This window comes from Thalassophryne amazonica, chromosome 10 (assembly GCF_902500255.1).
Source record: "Thalassophryne amazonica chromosome 10, fThaAma1.1, whole genome shotgun sequence".
NCBI lineage: Eukaryota > Metazoa > Chordata > Actinopteri > Batrachoidiformes > Batrachoididae > Thalassophryne > Thalassophryne amazonica.
In genome coordinates this window covers 91,544,298-91,569,375 of record NC_047112.1, presented here as the reverse complement: position 1 = coordinate 91,569,375, position 25,078 = coordinate 91,544,298, and the positions used below count along the sequence as shown (strand labels likewise).

General features: G+C 41.1%; 1 protein-coding gene across 1 annotated transcript in view; it reads left to right on the top strand.

The window, feature by feature from the left end:
• Positions 1-24,016, top strand: part of pdgfra (platelet-derived growth factor receptor, alpha polypeptide) — a 48,301-nt gene extending 24,285 nt beyond the window's left edge. Inside the window, exons 21-30 of the mRNA XM_034180505.1 lie at positions 1,106-1,216; positions 1,571-1,721; positions 3,737-3,897; positions 4,216-4,331; positions 8,453-8,575; positions 8,674-8,785; positions 8,866-8,965; positions 9,145-9,250; positions 21,578-21,813; positions 21,901-24,016. Of these exons, the coding sequence (XP_034036396.1) occupies positions 1,106-1,216; positions 1,571-1,721; positions 3,737-3,897; positions 4,216-4,331; positions 8,453-8,575; positions 8,674-8,785; positions 8,866-8,965; positions 9,145-9,250; positions 21,578-21,813; positions 21,901-22,048 (1,364 nt within the window). The 3' untranslated portion in view covers positions 22,049-24,016. The remainder of the gene's footprint in view (positions 1-1,105; positions 1,217-1,570; positions 1,722-3,736; positions 3,898-4,215; positions 4,332-8,452; positions 8,576-8,673; positions 8,786-8,865; positions 8,966-9,144; positions 9,251-21,577; positions 21,814-21,900) is intronic.
• The last annotated feature ends 1,062 nt before the right edge of the window (positions 24,017-25,078 follow it).

The window sequence follows — 25,078 nt, the reverse complement described above, 5'->3', positions numbered from 1 at the left end:
CTTGCAATACAGGTGGGCGATACCGGGAATTTTGGTATTGATCCGATACCAAGTAAATACAGGCCCAGTATCACCGATATTGATACCGATACCAATACTTTTTCATATTTAAGCTTCATAGATCCAAAGGATACAAAAGACCTAGGATAAAATTTTGCCAAACATTGTACGTGACAACAAAATACTTTATTATCACAATCAACATTTTTGTTTAAAAAATATCACTCAACACAACTTAAAACAAAATTTCCTGAGGTAGAGGGCTGACAAACCACAATACAAGGGTGCGCTGCTCTGTGTTGTGTGACACAGAGCTGCACTGCTCTTACAGACAGAGAGTAGACTCTGATGAATCTGCGTGCACAGCAGTCAGTGCATGTGGGAGAGAAAAAAGCTTGAGTATCGATTTTTTTACACGGGGATCGTTCAGTATCAATACCAGCGCTGGTATCGATATTATCGATATTAGGATCGATCCGTCCACCTCTACCTTGCAAAAGAGATCTTGATTTCAATGGGACTAACCTGGTTAAATAAAGGTTAAATTAAAAAAGAATAAATAAGTAAATAATTAAAGTAATAATTAGATCTGCATTCACAGCAACATTAAAGGGATAAACACATTAATGCATCATTTATTATAATGCAGTAATATATACTAGTTAGAAATGTGCCATTCTGCACATTGAAGATTTTTACTTTGTTACTTCAAGTACCTTTTGATGCTAATATTTTTGTACTTTTATTTATATAAAGATTTCAGTGCAGCACTTTTTAAAATTTTTGCTAAGTAAAACACGAGTCCTTCTGTCATCACTTTTTAATACTCAGAAAAGAAGATTTAAAAAAAGAATTTTACATTTATAGTGACTACCTTATTTTCTGGACTATACGCCATCATTTTTCTACTAGTTTGGGAGATTTGGGAGGTATAGGCTAGTGAATACTCATTTCCAGTTGTTACAGAATGTTTTTCTTTAATTCTTATAAAATACAATATGTGACTGGAAACTACAGTCGATATAATTGATAGTGCTGATGCTCAGATGTTTTATGGATTTATTGATGATAGATTGACAGATGCTCATTTTTGCGATGCTTTCAGCCACAGCACGCTCCAGCGAGAAACAAGCCCTGATGTCTGAACTGAAGATCATGACTCATCTTGGGCCACATCTCAACATTGTTAACCTCCTGGGGGCATGCACGAAATCAGGTGATTAATATGCAAGTATGCATGCTCCCTCCTGGACAAACACATGCTGCATAATGATTATTTAATTGCTTTTTTGCAGCTGTTGCCTCTCCATTTGCATTATTTTCAGTATCATGACACGTCTAAAAAAAAAAGAAGATGCATTTGGAAGTTTGAAAGAAATACAGCCACACCAACCAAAAACAAACAAACAAAAAGACCGACATCCCTATCTTAGCTGGTGGTGGGTGTGGTATTTTAATGGGCTTTTTAATGGAAAGTAGCAGCTCGGCCTCTTGACCATGCTTTTAGATTTTATGAGCCTATGATAAGCTTAGCCTGCAGACTGACGCCAATCGGCTGTGTTGTTCCCAGGCCCGATCTACATTATCACCGAGTACTGCTTCTACGGAGACCTCGTCAACTACCTGCACAAGAACAGGGAGAACTTCCTCAGCCTGCAGCCAGAAAAAAATAAGGACATTGACATCTTTGGAATTAACCCTGCAGATGAAAGCAGCAGGAGGTGCAATACACTCTCTATGTTTCTGAGCATGCAGTCACATTTTATTTGGAATGATGCATCTCAAAAACTGCCCATTTTCAGGTTTTTAAGCTCATTTCACACCGGGCCTGCTTCGAGTTGTGTCATGCGGCGTCATGACGATGCCAACTTGATGCAGCCCAATGCCACAATACCGTGAGAGATGCAAATGGCGACGCGAAACAGATGCCAAAAATTAAACATGTTTAATTTTTTCTGTGTCGAGCACAGAACGCAGACAGGAAGTAGTTTTCTCGCAAGTTGAGGCAACTTAGCGGTACTTAACATGACTACAGTAGATGCCACACCCATACAATACTCATATAACGTTACCCAAACGCCAGTTTATACTGCTGTGCTCCATTGCTGCCGAGCTATAAATCACGCAAGACTGTTGTCGAACTTTTTATACCGTGTACAGAATGCAGTAAAACTGCACCGCTCCAAGAGCACATGTGAACAATTAAAAGAAAAAAAATGCTCATTGCAGTCTGGCTGCAGCTCCGCGGTCACAGGAAGGATGATTAACTTTTAAGAGAAATCAGAGTGCAGACCTGCAGCGCATCACATGAGGAAATCGAAATTATAAGAGAAATCAGAGCACACACCTGCTCATTTTACAGTCTGGCCGCAGCTGAGCTCCTAGGCGCTCTCACCTCTTCAAGCTCCCCTCCACCACACTGTGCGCAACTGACACAGACATTCCTGCATTATTATATATGCAGCATATGCAACCTGAAGCAGGCCCAGTGTGAAAGGGGTTTTAAACAGAAAGTAGCCCCTGTTTGCCCTGCATCTCCTACCTCTGGGGAGGGGGAATTAGATAGGATCAATGGGATACATCAAAGCAGGGTTAAAGCAGCCAAAGTTGGTTCATTGCACAGTTTCTACATGCACAACCAGACAATTGTAGGAATTTGAAGATGTTCAAAAAGAAATTTCAACCATATTTTATTGCAAACAGCAGTGCCTTAGTGGCCAACAACAAAAGCTTTGTAAAGAAACTGGCAAACACGCTCATTTCAAGTGATATGCAACTACAACCACACCTACTTCTGATCCATCATGCACATGATGACAAGATTATTCCTTGCAACAAGCCCACACCCATCCAGCAAATGGCATATCTTGCCCTGTATATTACTTAAGCAAAACCTGCTTTTTTATTGTTCTGGTACCTCAAAGGTAGCAATGATTAAAACCAGTTAATCCGTTTTCCTCATAATTTGGAGACTTTCAAGCAATCGCATGTGTAGTTTTTGAGTTATTGCATTAACTCAGAAATGTATCTACATAGATAGATAGACAGATAGATATTCATTCTGTTGTTGCATTTTACAGGTTTTAGACTTTGGAAAAGTTTAGGAATAAAGACAGGTACACTGTAAAAGATGCTTCACTCCAAGTTTGAACAGTATGACTGTTTTAAATAAATGAAGTTGAAATGTGTTTCTTCACAGATCAGATCAATCTTAGGTTGGGGAAATTTATGACAAAAACAAAAGACATATTTATGCAAAAAGGCTCATTTGAAATCATTTCCCTTAGCTGTCCCAAAATAATACAGTCACTGACACACATGCACATTCACCCTCACTCTGAAACCATAATCGGTAACTTTTATCTCTTGTGTGGATATTGGTGGTGCAGATTGTCTAGCATCTTTACCAAATCAAATCACAATCTCAAGTGGTCTCAGCTTTCAGAGTAATTTCATTCTTAAGGAGGTATCTGTTAATTCTGTTCACCCAGACACGCACAGTGAAAGGATTATCCTGAGCCAGTGGATGACTCACAGTGGCCACACCTCAAACTGATCATAAGATGATTTAATCCTGGCTATAATTGTCTCCGGCCAAATATGATTTAAGGCTGCATGAATACTGTGGGAGAACAAAAATAAAATAAAGCATCATCAGCATAGATGCTCCCACAGGGTGGAACAGCACCAGCTGTGCTTGCTTTATCACCACTGTTCCTCTCTTGTCTTGGCACAGCTATGTGATCCTATCCTTTGAGAACAAAGGAGACTACATGGATATGAAGCAGGCTGACAACACTCAGTACGTGCCAATGCTGGAGATGAGCACTTCCTCCAAGTATTCAGATATTCAGAGGTCGATCTACGACCACCCGCCCTCACAGAAAGACTCGAGTGGTGAGCACACACAGCCGTTCATGTCCTGTTGTCCTTCTGTCCTAATTCACTCTCTGCTAAGAGTTATTGGTCAGCGCCTGCTTGGTTTTAGTGTTGTGTTTGAGTCAGTGTTGGTTAGGGGTACACCCTTGTCAGTATTTAGGGTTGGTGCAGCCCTGTAATTACATGGAGAGGATAATTGTAGCACAAATATACTGTTGCCTAGTTTCTCCCTGCCATTAGAAAAAATAAAAACAGGTTTGAGCAGGAAGGATTACATTTCCAACATGTGACAGTCACACATCCATGCACATGATGTATTCTGTTTGTGTAAATCAGGAAATGAGATGGACATGCTGCTGTCAGGTGACATGAATGAAGGCCTCACCACCATTGACTTGCTCAGCTTCACCTACCAGGTGGCCAAAGGCATGGAGTTTCTGGCTTCCAAAAATGTGAGTTCCACAGAGTTCCTCAATACTGCTTCTTCTTTTCACCCCAGTGTGACAGTCTAGGATTCGACGGGGGGCATTTGGAAAGCGCACAACAAAGTAATGGTGCCCTTAGTAATGCTACCACCAAACATAAGAAAGAGATCACAACTCTGTTCAGTGCTGCTAAAAAGTGAAAGAGCAGACAGAAATAAAACTAATACGTCACGGGCCTGTCGAGACGCCAACACTGTAGTGGTGTTAAGCCACCTTGACACTTGCACAAATTTGAACCCCACACTGGCACGCAATTCATTGTGCCAATGAGTAAACCCATCATAAACTGTGTGTAAACTGTGCAAGGCTGTGTACCAGTGCGCACAGATAAATTTTATAAAAATTTATGCCACTTGCATGAACTTGTGAACATTGCGCAACCTATTCACAAACATGACGTCTCGCTGCGTGTCAGTGCGCGCAGGGCCTTGCATGGTTTATGCAGAGTTTACAATGAGTTTACTCATTGGCATGCAAGATTACGTGCCAGTGCAGGGATCAAATTCACACAAGTGTCAAGGTAGAGAAGCTTGAATCTTCAACTGGAGTGGGTTGCTTGACGCGAGGACGTTTTGCTTCAAATCACAGAGGCTTCCTCAGCTAAAATTCTTGCTTTGGTAGTCTGACTTCTGTCTTGACTCTTGTAGAGAAGAATAACAGAAGTTACAAAAGCTGGAGTATTAAACCTAACCAGACCCCTCCTACCGAGAGGCAGACTGCTATTGGCTAGTGACTACACAATTGCTGTAATTAGCACCTATTGTGCTCTAGTTAGCATCCTCCTAATGACAGGGCAGCTGCCTCTCCTAACGATGGGACTGACTCCTCTCCTGATGCGTCTCCTGACAACGCTCCTGATGACGTGAATGACTCATTACCAAGAACAAATCTGACTTGGACCTGAGTACCCCACTGTATTGAGACAAAGCGTGTCTCAGACCCCCTCCCCGATTAAGGCTGGGTTTGAGACACGCTGGGTTTCCTACTCCAGCTCTTGTAGCTTATGTTATTCTTCTCTACAAGAGTCAAGACAGAAGTCAGACTACCAGAGCAAGAATTTTAGCTGAGGAAGCTTCTGCGATTTGAAGCAAAACATCCTCACGTCAAGCAACCCAGTCCAGTCGAAGATTCAAGCTTCTCTACTATGGAAACCACTTGGACACCTGGAAACCTTCGCAGAAAGTGTCAAGGTGGCTTTTCAAGCATACCATCTAATGGCAGGCATTGGCACAACAAATTGTGTGCCAGTGTGGGGATCAAATTCATGCTGGTGTCAAGTTTGCTTTAGTGTTACAGTGATGCAATAGGAGTAGAGAGAATGGGAGAAAATTACTCAAAATGCTACAGTTTGGTCAGTTCTGAGAGTAGATCACCATTAGACTGCTATTTATAGTGAATTTGTGCTTCATCATGGAGAAATATTGTTCTGTGACTTTTCCCAGTCATGTTTGTATCCTTGGACAAGACACTTCATCTGCATTGTCTCTGTCTGCTCATATTTAAATGGGTATGAGCCCTAACTGAGGAAGTAAGCTGTGACAGACTCTTGTTCATGTCATGCTACGATATCTGGGGATGAACACTGGCATTAATGTCCTTCAGTCCCTGCATAGGAATTCCAACATCCGTATTACTAGGCATTAAAGATATGAAACAGAGCAACAAAGTATTATAAGCAGATAGTGAGTTTGCTTCCCAAACCAAAGGTTCTTAGTTCAAGGCTACTTGTGCTCCATTGTACATGTGCATGTGAAGTTGTGTCAGTAAGGGCAACTGGTGTCAAACTCTTTAGAACAGTAGTGTCTGAAGACATTCCAGAAAGGACCAAGAGGGTGCAGGTTTTCTTTACAGCCATTGACTCCAGTAGGTGATTTCATTGATGAACTCATCCCATCTGCTCAAATTGATGTTAATCAGTGAAATCACCTGCTGGAGTCAGTGACTGTAAAGAAATCCTGCACCCTCTTTCTCCTCTCTGAAATGTCTTCGGTTACCACTGCTGTAGAACAATTGTGTTTCACAATGACAAACTGACACAGAATCAAAATTAACACAGTACAGTACACAAGCATTTCAAATATTTTTTATTGTTTAATCAACTTTGAAAAATAAGTTCAGAACAAAACATACTACACATATTAGTAATGTGAAATTGCATGAATACTTCTGCAAAACAGTTTTATAGAATGTGTGCATGTGTGTGAGTGTGTGTGCACAAGTTTATTTTTTATAGAGAGTTCTCTTTGTGATGTCATAAGGTGGACTCTTGATAAATGGCTTATCTCAGTGTTGGAGACATTAAAGCAGACATAGTAGTTACTAGTTTATTAAACTATGCAAAGTGAGGTGCTGATCAAGACATCACCAGTGACATCGCCAAATTTTGGCAGTCAGGAACCCAGTAGTAAAACAAAAGAATCATTAAGAAATGCATTTATATAGCACTTTCAGGTTGCAAAATTCCAAAGTGCTTAAAGTAAGAAAAACATCAGAAGAGAAAGGTCAAAAATTAAAATGGCTCAAAAAAAAAAAAAAATTACAAAGAATAAACATGCCAACTGCATACAATTAATACAAATCAGCAAAATGTAGTTACATTTCAAACCATATGCTAATTGTAAAAGGGAGAAAACAAATACATTTTCCTTTGGCTTTAAGCAGTTAAACAGAATAGAATAAACCTTCAATCCAAGACCTCAGGGTATGAGATGGTATATAAGGCTAGACAAGTTCCATAAGATGCCCCATAACCATTCACAACAACAACAGAACCTTTAAATCAACACGTTCACAGGAAGCTAACAGAAGTTGTTCCCAAATTTAAGAATGAAATCTGAAACTCACATCAAATTAAGATTATGTTTTTTCATTATGTATATATTAATTTAAAGTAGGTCAGATAAATGGAGAATATAATGTGGTCTCTTTTTTACCTGAAGATTCCTAAAAGGTATAGTTTGGACTATCTGTGAATGAATGTTCTGGAGTTATGGCGTACAAACAGCAGGAATGGTGACAAAGGTCAATTTCAATTTGTACAGAGGTGAAAAGTTAAAGTTGCTCCAATTTTGGTAAAAAGTGATGCAAATAATTAGTTGAGTGAATATGGTTTTAAAAAGGAATAGTTTGCATCATGTATCATGCTTAGTTGTCATGTTACAGGGTAGCATGTCACATGTCACAGAATCCAATGGATGCCGACATTGTTTAACCTTTACTTTGCAAAGCAAGCACACAACACAGTCAAAACTATTCCATTTATTAATCCTATTAGCTCAACCAGTAATTTGCACCACTTTTTACCAAAATTGGAGCAACTTTAATTTTTGACCTCTGTACAAACTGACTCCATAACATTCATTCACAGATAGTCCAAACTATACCTTTTGGGAATCTTTATGATCAGACAAATAATATGGACTACTGTACCTTTCAATATGATTGGACCATTTTTAAATTTTGACCCCTGTATAATTCTTCAATTGACCCCTTCTTGGCCGCCTATTGAAAGTTAATGTGGCCACTTGGCATTTTTCAAAGAGTAATGTCTAAGGAGTATGTGTGCCAAATTTGGTGCTTACATCACTATGTGAATGATCCCTCAGTGAATATTCACTTATCTGCTACACTATTCAGTGTGTGCAGCCCAGCATGCACTGTTGGGTTTTCTAACCTCTGACAGCTCAGAGGTCCTGCTTCCTTGTGTTCCGCTGGTTCCCACAGGAGTGCTGGCGGGTTTTGACGCTACACCGCATCCTGTGTGTTGACAGCTCTGCCGGTCAAGCGGAATACGGAAATGGAGGCTTTGTGATAATGCAGTAAAGGCCAATCCCGCTAAGGAGGAGAGGCCAGGGTCTGAATATAGCAGCAGCAGCAGCCAGGCTGGAATTACCAGGCTGGGACACACTGCAGCCAGAAGCCATTCAGTCCGCTTCATAGTTATTATCCCTAAATATCCAGCAGGCTGAGCTGTGCTGTTCAAACACAGTGCTCTTTAGAAAGAAACATTAAAAAAGGCATGAAATATGAATTGAAACAGTGAATGAACCCACGTCTGTTTGCGTCTTCCCATCCCGGTTTGTTTACAGTGTGTGCACCGGGACCTTGCTGCCAGGAATGTCCTCCTCTCACAAGGCAAGATAGTCAAGATCTGCGACTTTGGTCTGGCCAGAGACATCATGCATGACAACAACTACGTGTCCAAAGGAAGCGTAAGTCTGCTCATATATGTGAAGTAAGCAAATCATTTTATTTTTGCACCTTTCTGCACGGTCTTTGAAAGAACTCTCCATGTTCAATCAACACACAGACCTTCCTGCCAGTAAAGTGGATGGCACCGGAGAGTATTTTTGATAACCTGTACACGACTCTGAGTGACGTTTGGTCGTACGGCGTCCTCCTGTGGGAGATCTTCTCCTTAGGTGAGTCACTAATGTTTCAAAAAAGTAGAACTTGAGCATGAATTTTGGAGCACTTATGAAATGATGTTTTTCTTCTGAAGGTGGCACCCCGTATCCAGGCATGGTCGTTGACTCCAGCTTTTACAACAAGATCAAAAGTGGATACCGGATGGCCAAACCGGAACATGCGCCTCATAATGTGTATGTGATCATTCCAGTAGTGTTTGTCTTTCATAATGGCCGTACTGATTATGAATGAGCTGCGGTGTGTGACAAAGCTTCCTTTGGGCTGTAAACTGTAACAGTGACTGATGTAAGAATTACACAGCATGGGAAACGTCTTCTGTGGCGTGCTAACTCTACTTGTTTGTGTTTTTCAGGTATGAGGTGATGATGAAGTGCTGGAACAGTGAACCAGAGAAGAGGCCATCCTTCATGGGTCTGAGTGAAAGTGTAGCTTCTCTGCTGCCCTCCAGCTACAAGAGGGTGGGTTCACATCTGACACAACCTATGTGCTTCCCGAATGCTGGCTTTATCATTACAGGCATTCTTTCTATTTTAGTTGTTTAGGTGATTAATAGCTTTATGACTTTTTTTTAGATATTAGCTATACAGTGCATCCAGAAAGTGCTTCACTTTCTCCACATTTTGTTGTTACAGCCTTATTCCAAAATGGATGAAATTCATTTTTTCCTTCAAACTTCTACACACAGTACCCCATAATGACAATGTGAAAAAAAAGATTTCAAGATTTTAGCAAATTTATTCAAGATAGAAAACTAAGAAACCACGTGTACGTAAGTATTCACAGCCTTTGCCTTGAAGCTCAGAATTGAGTGCAAGTACATCCTGTTTTCACTGATCATCCTTGAGATGTTTCTACAGCTTAATTGGAGTCCAACTGGCGTAAATTCATTTGATTTGACATGATTTGGAAAGACACACACCTGTCTATATCTAAGGTCCCACAGTTGACAATGCATGTCAGAGCACAAACCAAACATGAAGTCAAAGGAATTGTCTCGAGGAACATTTCTTTGAAGATCTCAATGAGCACAGTGGCCTCCATCATCCGTAAATGGAAGACATTCAGATCCATGAGGACTCTTCCTAAAGCTGGTCACCAGATTAAACTGAGCTATCGATGGAGAAGGGCCTTAGTCAGGGAGGTGATCAAGAACCTGATGGTCACTCTGTCAGAGCTCCAGCTGTGCAGAGAGGAGAACGTTCCAGAAGGACAAACATCTCTGTATCAATCCATCAATCAGGCCTGTATGGTAGAGTGGCCAGACGGAAGCCACTCCTTAGTAAAAGGTCCATGGCAGCCCACCTGGAGTTTGCCAAAAGACAGCTGAAGGACTCTGAGACCATAAGAAACAAAATTATCTGGTGTAATGAGACATTTCATTTATTTTTTGATTTGACAGGGACAATGCAATCAGACATAGAGTAAGCACTGTTTGCAACTGATGTGATGCACAAAGAGTTTATAGCCACAGCTAATTCACAACTCTTGTCCCTGGTTGGGCCTTTAACAAAGATGGAACTCTTTCGTGTGATGCCAGGAGTCATGTTTGAAGGAATCCAGGCACCATCCGTACAGTGAAGCGTGGTGGTGGCAGCATCATGCGGTGGGGATGTTTTTCAGTAGCACGAACTGGGAGACTAGTCAGGATTGAGGGAAAGATGAATGCAGCAATGTACAGAGACAGCCTGGATGAAAACCTGCTCCATGGTGCTCTTGACCTCAGACTGGGGCGACAGTTCATCTTTCAGCAGGATAATGACCCTAAGCACACAGTCAAGATATCAAAGGAGTGGCTTCAGGACAACTCTGTGAATGTCCTTGAGTGGTCCAGCCAGAGCCCAGACCTGAATCCTATTGAACATCTCTGGAGAGATCTGAAAATGGCTGTGTTCCAACCTGATGGCGCTTGAGAGGTGCAGGAAAGAGGAATAGACAAAACTGCCCAAAGTTAGGTGCACCAAGCTTGTGGCATCACATTTAAGAAGACCAGAGGCTGTGATTGCTGTCAAAGGTGGATCAACAAAGTGTTGAGCAAAGGGTGTGAATACTTAGGTACATGGAATTTCTTAGTTTCTTATTTTTAATGAATTTGCAAAAATAAAATAAATTTAAAAAAGACTTCATTTTGTCGTGGGGTGTCATGAGTAGAATTTTGAGGGAAATGTAATGAATTTACTTCATTCTGGAATAAGGTTGTAACATAAATTGTGGAAAAAGTGAAGCTCTGTGAATACTTTCTGAATACACTGCATATTTCCTCCCTCTTGTGCTTGTGAGAGTAGACCATGAGGAAATACAGACAGAAGAAAAAAATGTGAAGGAAATCATCAAAAATTAAACAGCTGTTGTCTTACCAGAATACTTTTTTTTTTTTACAAAATTTGATCAAAATTGGTCTGCTATTCATTTAACCTTCTACACTATCCATCCATTTTGTGAACCTGTTTATTTCACTTAAGGGTCACAGGGGGGCTGAAACCTGTCCCAACGGTTGCTATTCGATTAGAAATCATTTAAATTTTAATAGAACCTACAAAGAAAAAAGCATAGACTCACTGCACACAGTACTGTTGCACATATGCCTAATAGCTCCTGTGTCATCGTGCTGCATTCATTCAACCTAGTGTTTAATCATGTACAGTATGCTTTACTTTAGCTTACAGATGATTTACCAAGTCATATTTACAACTATGCACCCCTGGAGCAGATACAGGCTCAATGAACTTTAGCCCGAAAGGATGCTCAGGTTTTGAGTATATTTCTTATTGTTACATGGGAAACAAGGTACCAGTAGATTCAGTAGATTCTCACAAATCCAACAAGACCAAGCATTCATGATATGCACACTCTTAAGGCTATGAAATTGGTCTATTAGTAAAAAAAAGTAGAAAAGGGGGTGTTTACAATAATAGTAGCATCTGCTGTTCACACTACAAACTCAAAAATATCAAACAGGAGAGTAAGAGTTATCTAGAGTGAATGCTGTTGCGTTTTGGCTGCCGCTGCTCGGTGCTCGGTGGGTTTAATGTTTAAGTGTACATTTTTTGGACATTGAATGTATGATTTATGCGTGGGCTATTAACTCATTTATTCATCACGCTTGTAAAACTGTCACTAGAGTTAACGTGCAACTGAGTGATTAGCTTACCTGCTACAAGACGCCATCTCCTGCTGCAACCCAGCCTAGTTATGTGATTCTGCTGTGTGTGGCTCGTACTTTGCTGGTTCTTACTGTCTGTTATCCATCAGACATCAGCACTCTTCCAATATTCAGCCACTGAGTTTAAAGTTCATTTTAATCCACATGATTCACCGGCACCTGCTTTACTTCAACACCCGGACATCCTTTACCTGCCCCGGCGGAGAAGCACACACCGGGGCTCACGGCGACACTTCCAATATGACAACTCCAGTTCAATAAAGTCATTTTGGTCCACCGCACGCCGACTGCCGAGGAACACTGGACGCCGCACTAATCCAGCTGTGCTGACCTGCGTCCTGCGGTCGGCTAATGCGGCAGCCAGTCTCAGCGCCACTACGGTCAACATTGGCCTCTTAAACATCCGCTCTCTTATGAGTAAGGGCCATCTCGTCCAAGATCTTCTAACGGACCGTAAGTTTGACATCTTGTGCCTGACTGAGACCTGGCAACAGCCGGATGACTTTTCTGCTCTCAATGATGCTACTCCAGCGGGGTTTGTTTACCTCACTGAACCTCGTGGGACCAGTAGAGGGGGCGGTCTTGCGATGATCTACCGGGAGACCTGGAGGGTGGCGCCTGTGAGTGTGCCTGCCTGTCACTCATTCGAGGCCACCGTCTGCCAGCTCTCTGGACCTGTTCCCACCATCATCGCAACTCTGTACCGACCGCCAAAGCCAAACAAGGATTTTATCACTGACATCTCTGCCTTTCTAACTCACTTATCCACACTCTCACCTAATATCATACTACTGGGTGATTTTAATATTCATATGGATAATGTTAATAACTCTCTCACAAAAGACTTTACATCCTGTTTGGACAGTTTTGGACTTCAACAGTTTGTCAACTTTCCCACACACAACAAAGGTCATATTCTTGATTTAATTTGCTGCTCAGGACTTGCTCCTATTGGGCCTCATGTATCAACGTTGCGTACGGCAATATTTGAGCGTATATGGGGTGTATGCCAAAACAGCTGCGCTACTTGGCATTTATCAATGTGGTCGTTGGCGTACGCTGCGCTGAAAATATACACCAGGTCGAGAGGTGGCGTAAATTATACACCAAAATGAACCAGCGCTGGAATCCACATAAAAATGAAGATGATCAATATGATAAACAGTGCCATTATACAAATCAATGCATATGTTACATAAATAACACTTTCCTGATTATACTACATAATAATCAATACAAATCACGCCTTTGCGGGATTGTTATGGAGCACGATCCGTGGCCACAGCGCTGACTGCAAAGACAGCGCTGCACGCCCTTTTTCTCCAGACTTCGAGCCTGGAGCCAGAGCAGCGCTGAGCTTAACTTCATGTGGTGTGATCGTTTTAGACAATGAAATTGATAATAACACTGTAGTTTCGTCATTCTCTTAATTTGCCCGTGCTGCAACCAGGTTTTGTCGTCTCCATTCGGTTGTCACAATAAAATAAATACAGAAATACATTTAAAAAATAAAGAAATCTGACAGCTTAGGCGTGTCTTATTAAATGAGTGAGCAAATATCCACGTCAAGAATTATTGACATGTGAAAAGAGAATACAGTGGTCCCTCGCTATAATGCCGTTCACCTGTCGTGGCCTCGGAGTCTCGTGGAGTATTTAGTCCAATTTTGCATGCCTTTTTTTTTTTTTTACAGTGTTCTGTGTTCTGCGTATCTGTTTATAAGAATCTTGTTGCCCAGAAGAGAAAAGAGCGCCAACACCTACTCATAACTGTGTTTGTCACATGGAAACAAACACCTGCTGCAGCGAGGTGTGAGTGGAAAAGGCGCGGCGTCAGGAAGCAGAGGCCCGATCTGTGAAATACTGGTGAGTCACTATTAATAATTTCTTATGTGTCCGACCTCGTTCGTTGATCGTTAAAATGAATTTGTTAGTTCTAAATGCCATCATAATTATTTATAGGAAAACGTTCTATTTTTATTTCTCAAACAAATGTTTTGGCCTGAAAACAGTTTGGTCTTATTTTCCTACTAAGGTTTGAACTTTGAGAGTGTTTACACATGAGCGAAAAGTGAGAAAATGTTCATGCCTGATTGAGAAAGTGTATAAACTGTGTAGTGAGGGGTTTTACAGCTTTGAAACGTCTATAATAATTGTAAAAAATAACTGACTACATCGCGGTTTCGCGTATTACAGGCTATTTTTTTAGAACGTAACTCCAGTGATTAATGAGGGACCACTGTAACACTTTATTGATTATATACTACAAAACAATTGACGGCCGCTTTTGACGCTCTATTGGCACGCGTCGTGATTGGTTCTTTTTCATTGCCGTCTTCCTGGCTTCCATGTCGTAAAATGAGGGTGTGTCTGAAGCGGAGTCTGAATGTTCATGGGCGTGTTTATTATAATTACGATCGTTTCCACCCGCCGCATTTATCAAGATCACGTCAGGCATACGCCAGAAATGGGCAGGTACGCACTGCTTGATACATGACACGAAGACTTTGGTGTATTTCACGTTTACGCCGTAAATTTACACCACAAGTGCGCAACATTGATACATGAGGCCCATTGACTGTAAAGCTGCTCAACTCCCTTTTACTGACCATCTGCTCTTATCATTTAGTATCACATTGTCTTTCTTAAAATCCAACCTCCACGTACTATTCACTTTTGTAACATTAAGGATATTAACCTGGACAATTTAATTTCTCACATTAATAACATCCCCAGTGCTGATAGTCTCTCTGCAACAGATGAGTTTCTTACACACTACAACACTCATCTCCATAACATTCTCAACACTTTGGCTCCACTCAAAACCTGTTCGGTCTCTTTCACTCATACTGCACCCTGGTTCACCCCCACTCTCAGATTGTTAAAAACTAAAGGCCGTCAGCTGGAAAGACTTTATCGCAAAACTGGATGCACCATTCATAAGGAAATGTACTCAACTCATATCATCCACTACAAGGATTCTATATCCATAGCGAAATCTAAATATTACTCCGGTTTAATCTGCGCAAATAAAGGAAATCCTAGAGCACTTTTTTTACTCCTCTCACACATCACAAAACCCCCAGACTTACTACCATTTCATCTCTATTGTACTGACTTTTGCAATACCCTGGCTTCATTTTTCATCACGAAAATCCAACACATTCACCAGCAACTTTCCCCCCTTTCTGCTCCAAACTCATCCTTACCATGTCCTCCTGCCCTGTTCCATTTATTTTCTACATTTACCCTCCCCACAGTCAACCAAATTTCCACACTTATTCAAAAATCTAAATCTTCTTCTTGTCAACTTGATCCACTCCCCACTGTTCTTGTTAAAGCTTCTCTTCCTGTGTTGTCCCCTCTCGTCATTGCCATAATTCATGCCTCCCTCACCTCTGGAACTGTACCACCTTCACTTAAGACTGCCGCTGTCATTCCTGTTCTCAAAAAACCTGGTTCTGATCTGTCTGACCTCAATAATTTTCGTCCCATTTCAAATCTTCCTTTCATTTCAAAACTTCTTGAAAAATCTGTTGCCGCTCAATTACAAACCCACCTCTCCTCCAATAACCTGTATGAAAAATTTCAGTCTGGCTTCCGTTCCCTCCATAGTACTGAAACTGTTCTTCTTAAAATTACTAATGACCTGCTCCTTTCTGCAGATTCTGGTTCACTATCCATCCTTCTGCTAGATCTCAGCTCAGCCTTTGACACCATTTCACATCCCATCCTTCTAGACCGTCTTGCCTCCATTGGCATTACTGGCACACCCCTTACCTGGTTCCATTCTTATCTCTCAGATCACACTCAGTTCATCCAGTTAAAATCTTTTACCTCACAAATCTTTCCCCTTGCATTTGGTGTTCTTCAGGGTTCTGTCCTAGGCCCTCTCTTGTTCATTATCTACTTACTCCCCCTTGGCCATATCTTCAGAAAGCATCAAATAAATTTCCATTGCGACGCGGATGACACCCAGCTCTATATTTCCAGTAAACCCAACACCACTCTTCCACCATCTTCCTTAACCAACTGCCTTTCTGAAATTAACTCCTGGTTCACCTCAAACCTCCTTAAATTATACAGCAATAAAAAACTGAATTCCTACTCATCGGTACCAAATCCACCCTTAACAAAACCCAACCATTCTCCATTTTTATTAATGGCGTCCCCATTTCCCCCTCCCCTCAGGTAAAGATTCTGGGTGTCATCCTCGACAGCTCCCTCTCCTTCACTGCACATATAAACAACATTGTCAGCTCCGCTTACTTCCACCTCCGAAACATTCACCGTCTTCGTCCCTCCCTCAGTTTTCATTCCACCGCTGTCCTCATCCACAGCCTTGTCACCTCCCGTCTGGATTATTGCAACTCCCTCCTGTTTGGTCTCCCCCACAAAACTATTCATAAACTTCAACTGGTTCAGAATTCTGCCGCCCGTATCATCACACACACACATCTCACAAATCACATCACTCCGGTTCTCCAGCAGCTCCATTGGCTCCCCATCTCGTACCATATTCACTACAAACTCCTGCTCTTTACATTCAAAGCCATTTACAATCTTGCCCCCCTGTACTTGACTGATCTCATCCACATCCACTCACTTGCCCGTTCCCTCCGCTCCGCTTCTTCCCTCCAGCTTTCCGTCCCCCCTGCCCGTCTTGTCACTGTGGGGAGCAGGGCATTCAGTTGCTCTGCTCCCCAGCTCTGGAATACTCTCCCTCCAGACCTCCGTAATACTACCTCACTCACTGATTTCAAATCTAAACTCAAAACTCATCTGTTCAGACAAGCTTACTCACTCCAGTCATAACTGCTTTGTTCTGTTTAATTTGAACTTTAATTGTTCTAAACTTTGTATTAATGTTATTTTATATTCTTATTGCTGTGTTGTATTTGTTGTAAGGCGACCTTGAGTGCCCAGAAAGGCGCCTAACAAATAAAATGTATTATTATTATTATTATGTTCAAACTGCTTTTTTAGCAATCCTGTGAATCACTAAACTAGTATTTAGTTGTATAACCACAGTTTTTCATGATTTCTTCACATCTGCGAGGCATTAATTTTGTTGGTTTGGAACCAAGATTTTGCTTGTGTACTAGTGTGCTTGGGGTCATTCTCTTGTTGAAACACCCATTTCAAGGGCGTGTCCTCTTCAGCATAAGGCAACATGACCTCTTCAGGTATTTTGACATATCCAAACTGATCCATGATACCTGGTATACGATATATAGGCCCAACACCATAGTAGGAGAAACATGCCCATATCATGATGCTTGCACCACCATGCTTCACTGTCTTCACTGTGAACTGTGGCTTGAATTCAGAGTTTGGGGGTCGTCTCACAAACTGTCTGCGGCCCTTGGACCCAAAAAGAACAATTTTACTCTCATCAGTCCACAAAATATTCCTTCATTTCTCTTTAGGCCAGTTGATGTGTTCTTTGGCAAATTGTAACCTCTTCTGCACATCTTTTATTTAACAGAGGGATGTTGTGGGGGATTCTTGCAAATAAATTAGCTTCACACAGGCATCTTCTAACTGTCACATCACTTACAGGTAACTCCAGACTGTCTTTGATCATCCTGGAGCTGATCAGTGGGTGAGCCTTTGGCATTCTGGTTATTCTTCTATCCATTTTGATGGTTGTTTTCCATTTTCTTCCACGCGTCTGTTTTTTTTTTTTTTTTTGTCCATTTTAAAGCATTGGAGATCATTGTAGATGAACAGCCTATAATTTTTTGCACCTGCGTATAAGTTTTCCCCTCTCCAATCAACTTTTTAATCAAACTACGCTGTTCTTCTGAACAATGTCTTGAACATCCCTTTTTCCTCAGGCTTTCAAAGAGAAAAGCATGTTCAGCAGGTTCTGGCTTCATCCTTAAATAGGGGACACCTGATTCACACCTGTTTGTTCCACAAAATTGACAAACTCACTGACTGTATGCCACACTACTATTATTGTGAACACCCCCTTTTCTACTTTTTTTTACTAATAGCCCAATTACATAGCCTTAAGAGTGTGCATATCATGAATGCTTGGTCTTGTTGGATTTATGAGAATCTACTGAATCTACTGGTACCTTGTTTCCCATGTAACAATAAGAAATATACTCAAAACCTGGATTAATCTTTTTAGTCACATAGCACTACTATTATTCTGATCACTATTGTATGTATAAAACTACTGGGATAGGCTCAGCCCCGTTACCCAATCTTGGATAAGTGGTTGAAGATGTGTGTATGTGTAAATAAATAAATAAATAAATAAATATAAACACACACACACACAAATGTGTCCTAGTATTGCTATTTTGGGGTACAGATTACAATTTCAACCTATTGCACTTTTTCTCTATAGTCACTATATGGCTCCAGAACCATCAAAGTCTCTAAAACATACAGTATTTCCTTTTTGTAATTCTACAGCTGGTGTCTTACCTTCAAATTTCTTTACTCCAACTGGCTGTTGCAGTGCCCTTCCCAGCATCACTTGCACAGATCCGGGGGCTCCAACATACTCTGACATCGCTACCAATAAGGTTGGGTAGGATTACTTTGAAAGAATACATGTGGATTACATGTATGTATGTACATACATTTGGATTACTTGTAATCTGATTACTTTTGGATTACATTTCAAAGTAATCCTACCTAACCTTGGCTACCAAATATAGGTCATGGCTGCCTGATCACTTGAAATTATCCCCTTCAGGGGAAGCATTTCTAAATTGTTTACAGACAGTGCACATTTTGATCATATTGACAATATCATATAATGCACCCTTTATTGAAATGCTAACAAATAAAATTATAGTGTTGCCAAAGAACTTTTTTTTACTTCAATTTTAAAATATAACACAATGCTAAAATACCCTCAGCTGTATGAGCATTGTGTTCTTTATAATTTGCAGTTGTTTAATTAATTATTAAGATCCTATTGTGTTACATACAGTTTGTACATGTTCAAATCAAATCATCATTCGTTCATCTTGTGCAAATCAAGGAATATTTGTATTTAAATATTTGAATATTTGTGCATTTGCATGTATTAATAATGAGACAAATGTAACACCATAGCAAGTTAGCTTTGAGTTCGCGAAAGTTAGCATGCAAGCTAACATCCATGAAATGCCTTGTAAATGACACCAGAGGTGTTATCAGGTTACAAGAACAGCATTTTCAGTTTTAGAAGTGTTTATTTCTCACTACCTTTTACATAATATATGAGAAACATGTATATAAACACACAAAAGGAAGCAGTTTTGAATAGAAAAGTGACTGACGTCACGCTACAGCTTGACTCTGATTGGCTGTCACCTGCTTCACTCAAACACAAAACTGATCAGATCACACTCTCACGAGTGCCACTAGCTTAGCTTATGACAAGCTAAAAGTGGACACTCTCATTATGGCCAAACCACTGTCCAGTTTCTGGGTATTCTGCGTTAGTACGCAGCCGACGTGCTTGATGAATTCCTGCGCAAAAAGTAGTTCCCATGAGATAATGATTATATCTCATCTAAATTAATTCTAGAATTTACCAGTAATAAAATTATAAAGATAACTTAAGTTTTAAGAGTGGCTGTAACAAATATTTAAGAAACTTAAAGTTTAAGAGCATTGTAAACATTGACACGATGGAGTTTGATACGGAAGAGTTCAGAAAGATGCGTTTGGAATATTTTGATGACCATTTACAGTTGGAGATGAAAGACTTGGGTGTTAACTTTGTGTTAAAGTCAGAACAAGAAGCTGCACTGAAAGATCTATCTGGGAAGAGACACATTCTACATGTTGTTGTCCCAACGAGAGCGGCACGTTGAGCAGGGTGGTGAAAGTAGTCTGGCGAGCTCAATCTGTGGGCACAAGCTATCCCACAATGTCAAAATAGCAGAGATGTCAGTCCAATGAGAATGGCAGTCTGAGCAGGGTGAGATCAGATTATAACAGAATGCAACTTTTTAAACCTCTTAAAATACCTCTTAAAATAGATCAAGGACTTATGCTGACTGGACTTATGCTGAGCACAGACAGACGGACAGAGGGACGGACGAATAGCCTTTGCAGTACCCGATGGCCATATTTTGGCCTCGGGTAAAAACCCACAAGCCATACAGCTATATAGGGTGTTTCTACATCCATTTATGGCTACAGATGGGAGTGCACAACTGTAGCGCACATGTACAATTTCATGACCAGTGAGATTCATAAAGGAGAACAATGTTTACCTACCTACATACATTTACCTTTTTTGCATGCAGACAGATTTATAAATGACAGTCCTTCCAAATTTTGGTTATGGTCTGTTCCATTGAAACAATACCACCTTTTTTAAAATGGTTTAACAACTATCATTCAGCTAATGGTGAATTCATGCAGAAGGAAAACTATTTTAAGATGCTGAAAATCATTTGATACTAAAATTAAGACTATACAACCAGCCCACAAAATTCTTTTTGGGGCAGTTATACAAGGTCAGAAAAAAAAGTGTCTGACTTGAAGATAACATTTAACATTGGGGGGATGAATACACTCTTAGAAATACCCATCCATCCATCCATTTTCTTCTGCTTTATCCGGAGTCAGGTCACGGGGCCAGCAGCTCAAGCAAAGCCGCCCAGACCTCCCGATCCACACACACCTCCCCCAGCTCCTCCGGGGTAACCCCCAGGCGTTCCCAAGCTAGCTGCGAGATATAGTCCCTCCAGAGTGTCCTGGGTCTTCCCCGGGGCCTCCTCTCAATGGGACGTGCCCGAAACACCTCTCCAGAGAGGCATCCAGGGGGCATCCGGAAAAGATGCCCAAGCCACCTCAGCTAGCTCCTTTCGACGTGGAGGAGCAGCGGCTTGACTCCGAGCTCCTCCTGAGTGACCAAGCTCCTCACCCTATCTCTAAGGGAGTGCCCAGCCACCCTGCGGAGGAAACTCATCTCGGGCGCTTCTACTCTCGATCTCGTTCTTTCGGTCATGAGCCAAATCTCATGACCATAGGTGAGGGTCAGAATGTAGATCGATCGGTAAATCGAGAGCTTTGTAGAAATACCCTTATTGTTTAATTTTGCTCAGCAATTAGGCAGCCTTGCAAAGTACAGGGCAAAAAGTACTTACACGTGCTGTTGAAATAGCAGTTCATTTAAAACCTTTGCCACTTCCTGTACATTTGGAGCACTTTGGTTGAAAGCACAAACCTATAAATGATTAGAGTGCAAACGCACAAGCTGGATGTCAGAGTGGCCAGTCTCAGTCTGGATAATGATGCAGTCCAAGTTCTCGCCTCCACCACCCAACCCTAATTACCACTAACTCTGCACGGCACATGGCACATCAAAGCAGCTTCACCTCTGCCATGCTCACAGAGTTTTAATGGCTGTGTGCAGAGGAGAAACCAACACTTCCTTTAGCACCTTGGGCTTAGATGGAAAGTGTGGTTTTCAGTTTGAAACACACCATCCAGCTGGCAACGCAGCTTGTGAGCAAACACACACTCACATGGTTCAACAGCTCCGCAGGGCCCTGCACATTCACTCTATGCTCAAACGTGTGCGCCGTCTTGCATCATCACTGCTTTCGTGCAGGTTGTTCTTCCCACTGTCTAATGATGTTCCACTTTACTGTATGCAGCATTACGAGAGGGTCAACCATGAGTTCCTGAAGAGCGACCACCCTGTGGTAACTCGGGTGCGCTTGGAAAATGACGACGCCTACATCGGCATCACCTACAAGAACCAGGGCAAACTTAAGGACAGGGAAAGCGGCTTCGATGAGCAGCGGCTGAGCTCCGATAGCGGCTATATCATCCCCCTTCCTGACCTCGACCCCACGTCTGATGATGACTACGGAAAGAGGAACCGACACAGGTAACCTACTTGGACCATTTACCTCTGGTATGGTATTGACGCTGTGCAACAGGTGGCTTTAATCTGCTCTGTCCTTCTTCCCTTCAGCTCTCAGACATCCGAGGAGAGCGCCATTGAGACAGGCTCCAGCAGCTCCACCCTGGCCAAGCGTGAAGGCGAGACGCTGGAGGACATCACACTGTTGGATGAGATGTGTCTAGACTGTAGTGATCTGGCAGAGGACAGTTTCCTGTGACAGTTTCCCCAAGAGTGGCACAAAGTAACACAAGAAAATCATGTATATTGGGAACCTAAGCTGTAAATGAACCAAAGACGCCGCTGTTTACCCTTCAGCCCCTTTGTTCCGCCTCATCAACAGCCTTAGGGCAGAAGATAGTACGAAACCACTCCACTTTACTGGACAAGTCTGTGGTGATATTATGGTACTCCCCTTACGTGTCCTTGGACACTGCCCTCGAGGTGGGATGGATTAATGAGCGAGCAAAGACTCAAATATGGCCGGGTTTAGTGCCTGTGAGATGGACCTATGTGGTGTCAGATGGGACTAAAAATGCACCAAAAGGATTGTGTTCTTGAATTTACAGAGGTTTATTGCATTGGGCATTGTTTTAGCAGCATTATAAGCAAGATGCAACTAGGGATGGGAATTGAGAACCAGTTCCAATTGAGAATTGGTTCAAAATTTTTCAAGTCCTACAAATCACATGCATCATATCTGTTCCTGTTCTGAATACTGGTGTGTTTTTCACACCTTTCAAGCTCATCTGTCACAATTTAAGATCGAATGTAATTACATCAAACTCTTCTGTATGTTTCACAACCAGGAAAACTGTCATTGAGAACCTCTGTAGACGGTTTTTCTCGCAAGAAAATAGATCAGGAATCGATAAGCAGAATCGATAAGGGTATTGATATAAATAAAACATCAATCCCAATCCCTAGATGCAACATATCAAACATGTTCATCAGCAACTATAAATTGACAAAAAAGGATGTTGTTCAGCCATATTAACCACTAGAGATGCACTATTTAAACCACAAGTCCAAAACAAATAGCAACAACAGCAGGTGACCAATAATCTAATTTCACCTTCACCTGCTACAAGAGACACCCTGATGCTGGCACAATCAGAAGCAATACTTTAAAAGCACAACATTTGGAATGTGCAGTTTTTTTTTTTTTTTGTTTTTTTTTTGTATGAGACCATATTAAAAAAAAGCCTAAATAAGTGCAGTAGTTCAAATATATTTTTGTACTTCATCACAATGTAAACATGTATTATTTGTGAATATCATGTAGAGACGTCAGTTATGAGAATATACCTTGTTGCAGTGTCTCACTTTAAGTCAAAGATTACATAATGTTCTCCGTGCTCACCTTGGATGACGCCTCCATTATTTTGTTTCAAGAAATGTGACTGTAATGTAAATAAATCTAGAGTCATTTCATAAGAGACAGCTATTGGGATGAATTTCAAGTATTTTATACATGGTAAGCACAATATGGAATCATGCCAGTAAAGCTAAACATATAGAGGAATGACCTTAATAGGTATAATATGGAAATACCAAATATCATATGAGACACAATGTAGATATTGACATTGAATTTACATATCACATGAATGCCATTGATTTTATGAAGGTTTTGTGCTTGTATAACACCTGATTGGACATTCCCAAATTACCCACTCAAAAGTAAGAGAGCCTGAGTTCATCATGAACACACGGCAACGTTTCTTTAATGATCACTGTATACATATCAAAGACAATGCTGTAACCATGATAGTATGGTGAGAAGCCCTAGCAACGTTTCTGTTCATAGTATCTAATGGTTATGTGTTTCAGTTTGATCTAATTGTCTGAGAATCCTTTAGGCTCCAGCTCCACTGAAACACCAGCTAGATCATCCACCTACTGTACCAGCTGTGCCACTGCCTCTTTCTCTAGACTGTGATGTAATCTGCAATCGTGTTACAATTGTTGCACTTTTTTTTTCTATTTTCCATTTTGTTTTGGATGTTGCAGAATAGTCAGCCATGTTGAGCTAAGAAGATTATACTTTAGATGCTTTAGATGTTTATAGCAGCCTGCGTGTGAGGAATCACATCCAACACGATGAGTTCATGCTTATGTTGCATATTGCTTTGTGTACATTCAGATGATTTATATTTCAGTAAATGGTTTATCAAGTACCAAAGATCATGTCCTCTCACTGTCAGTCATTTAGAAGTAATACATAAACAGAAACAAGAAGGACCACCCACTTATTACATTTGACAGATTTATGCAAATTAATGCTTTGTGATTCACTCACCATGGTCACAGGGGCAGCACCTCCAGCAGAGAAACCCAGACTTCCCTTTCTCGGGCCACATTAACCACCTCTGACTGGGGGATACTGAGGCCTTCCCAGGCCAGTGTGGAGATATACAACCCCAATTCCAATGAAGTTGGGACACTGTGTGAAATGTAAATAAAAACAGAATACAATGATTTGCAAATCCTCTTCAACCAATATTCAATTGAATACACCACAAAGACAAGATATTTAATGTTCAAACTGATAAACTTTATTGTTTTTGAGCAAATATTTGCTTATTTTGAAATGGATGCCTGCACCATATTTCAAAAAAGTTGGGACAACAAAAGACTTGGAAAGTTGATGAATGCTCAAAGAACACCTTTTTGGAAACAGGTGAGTGATATGTTTGGGTAAAAAAGGAGCATCCCCAAAAGGCTCAGCCGTTCACAAACAAAGATGGGGTGAGGATCACCACTTTGTAAACAACTGCGTGAAAAAACAGTCCAACAATTTAAGAACAATGGTTCTCAATGTCCAATTGCAAGGAATTTAGGGATTCCATCATCTACAGTCCATAATATAATCAGAAGATTCAGAGAATCTGGAGAGCTTTCCACACATAAGCGGCAAGGCCGAAAACCAACATTGAATGCGTGTGACCTTCGATCCCTCAGGCAGCACTGTATTAAAAACCGACATCATTGTCTAAAGGATCTTACCGCATGGGCTCAGGAATACTTCAGAAAACCATTGTCATTTAACACAGTTCGTCGCTACATCTACAAGTGCAAGTTAAAACTCAACCATGCAAAGCGAAAGCCATACATCAACAACATCCAGAAACGCCGCCGCCTTCTCTGGGCCTGAGTTCATTTGAAAAGGACAGACGCAAACTGGAAAAGTGTGCTGTGGTCTGATGAGTCCACGTTTCAAATTGTTTTTTGAAATCATGGACGTCGT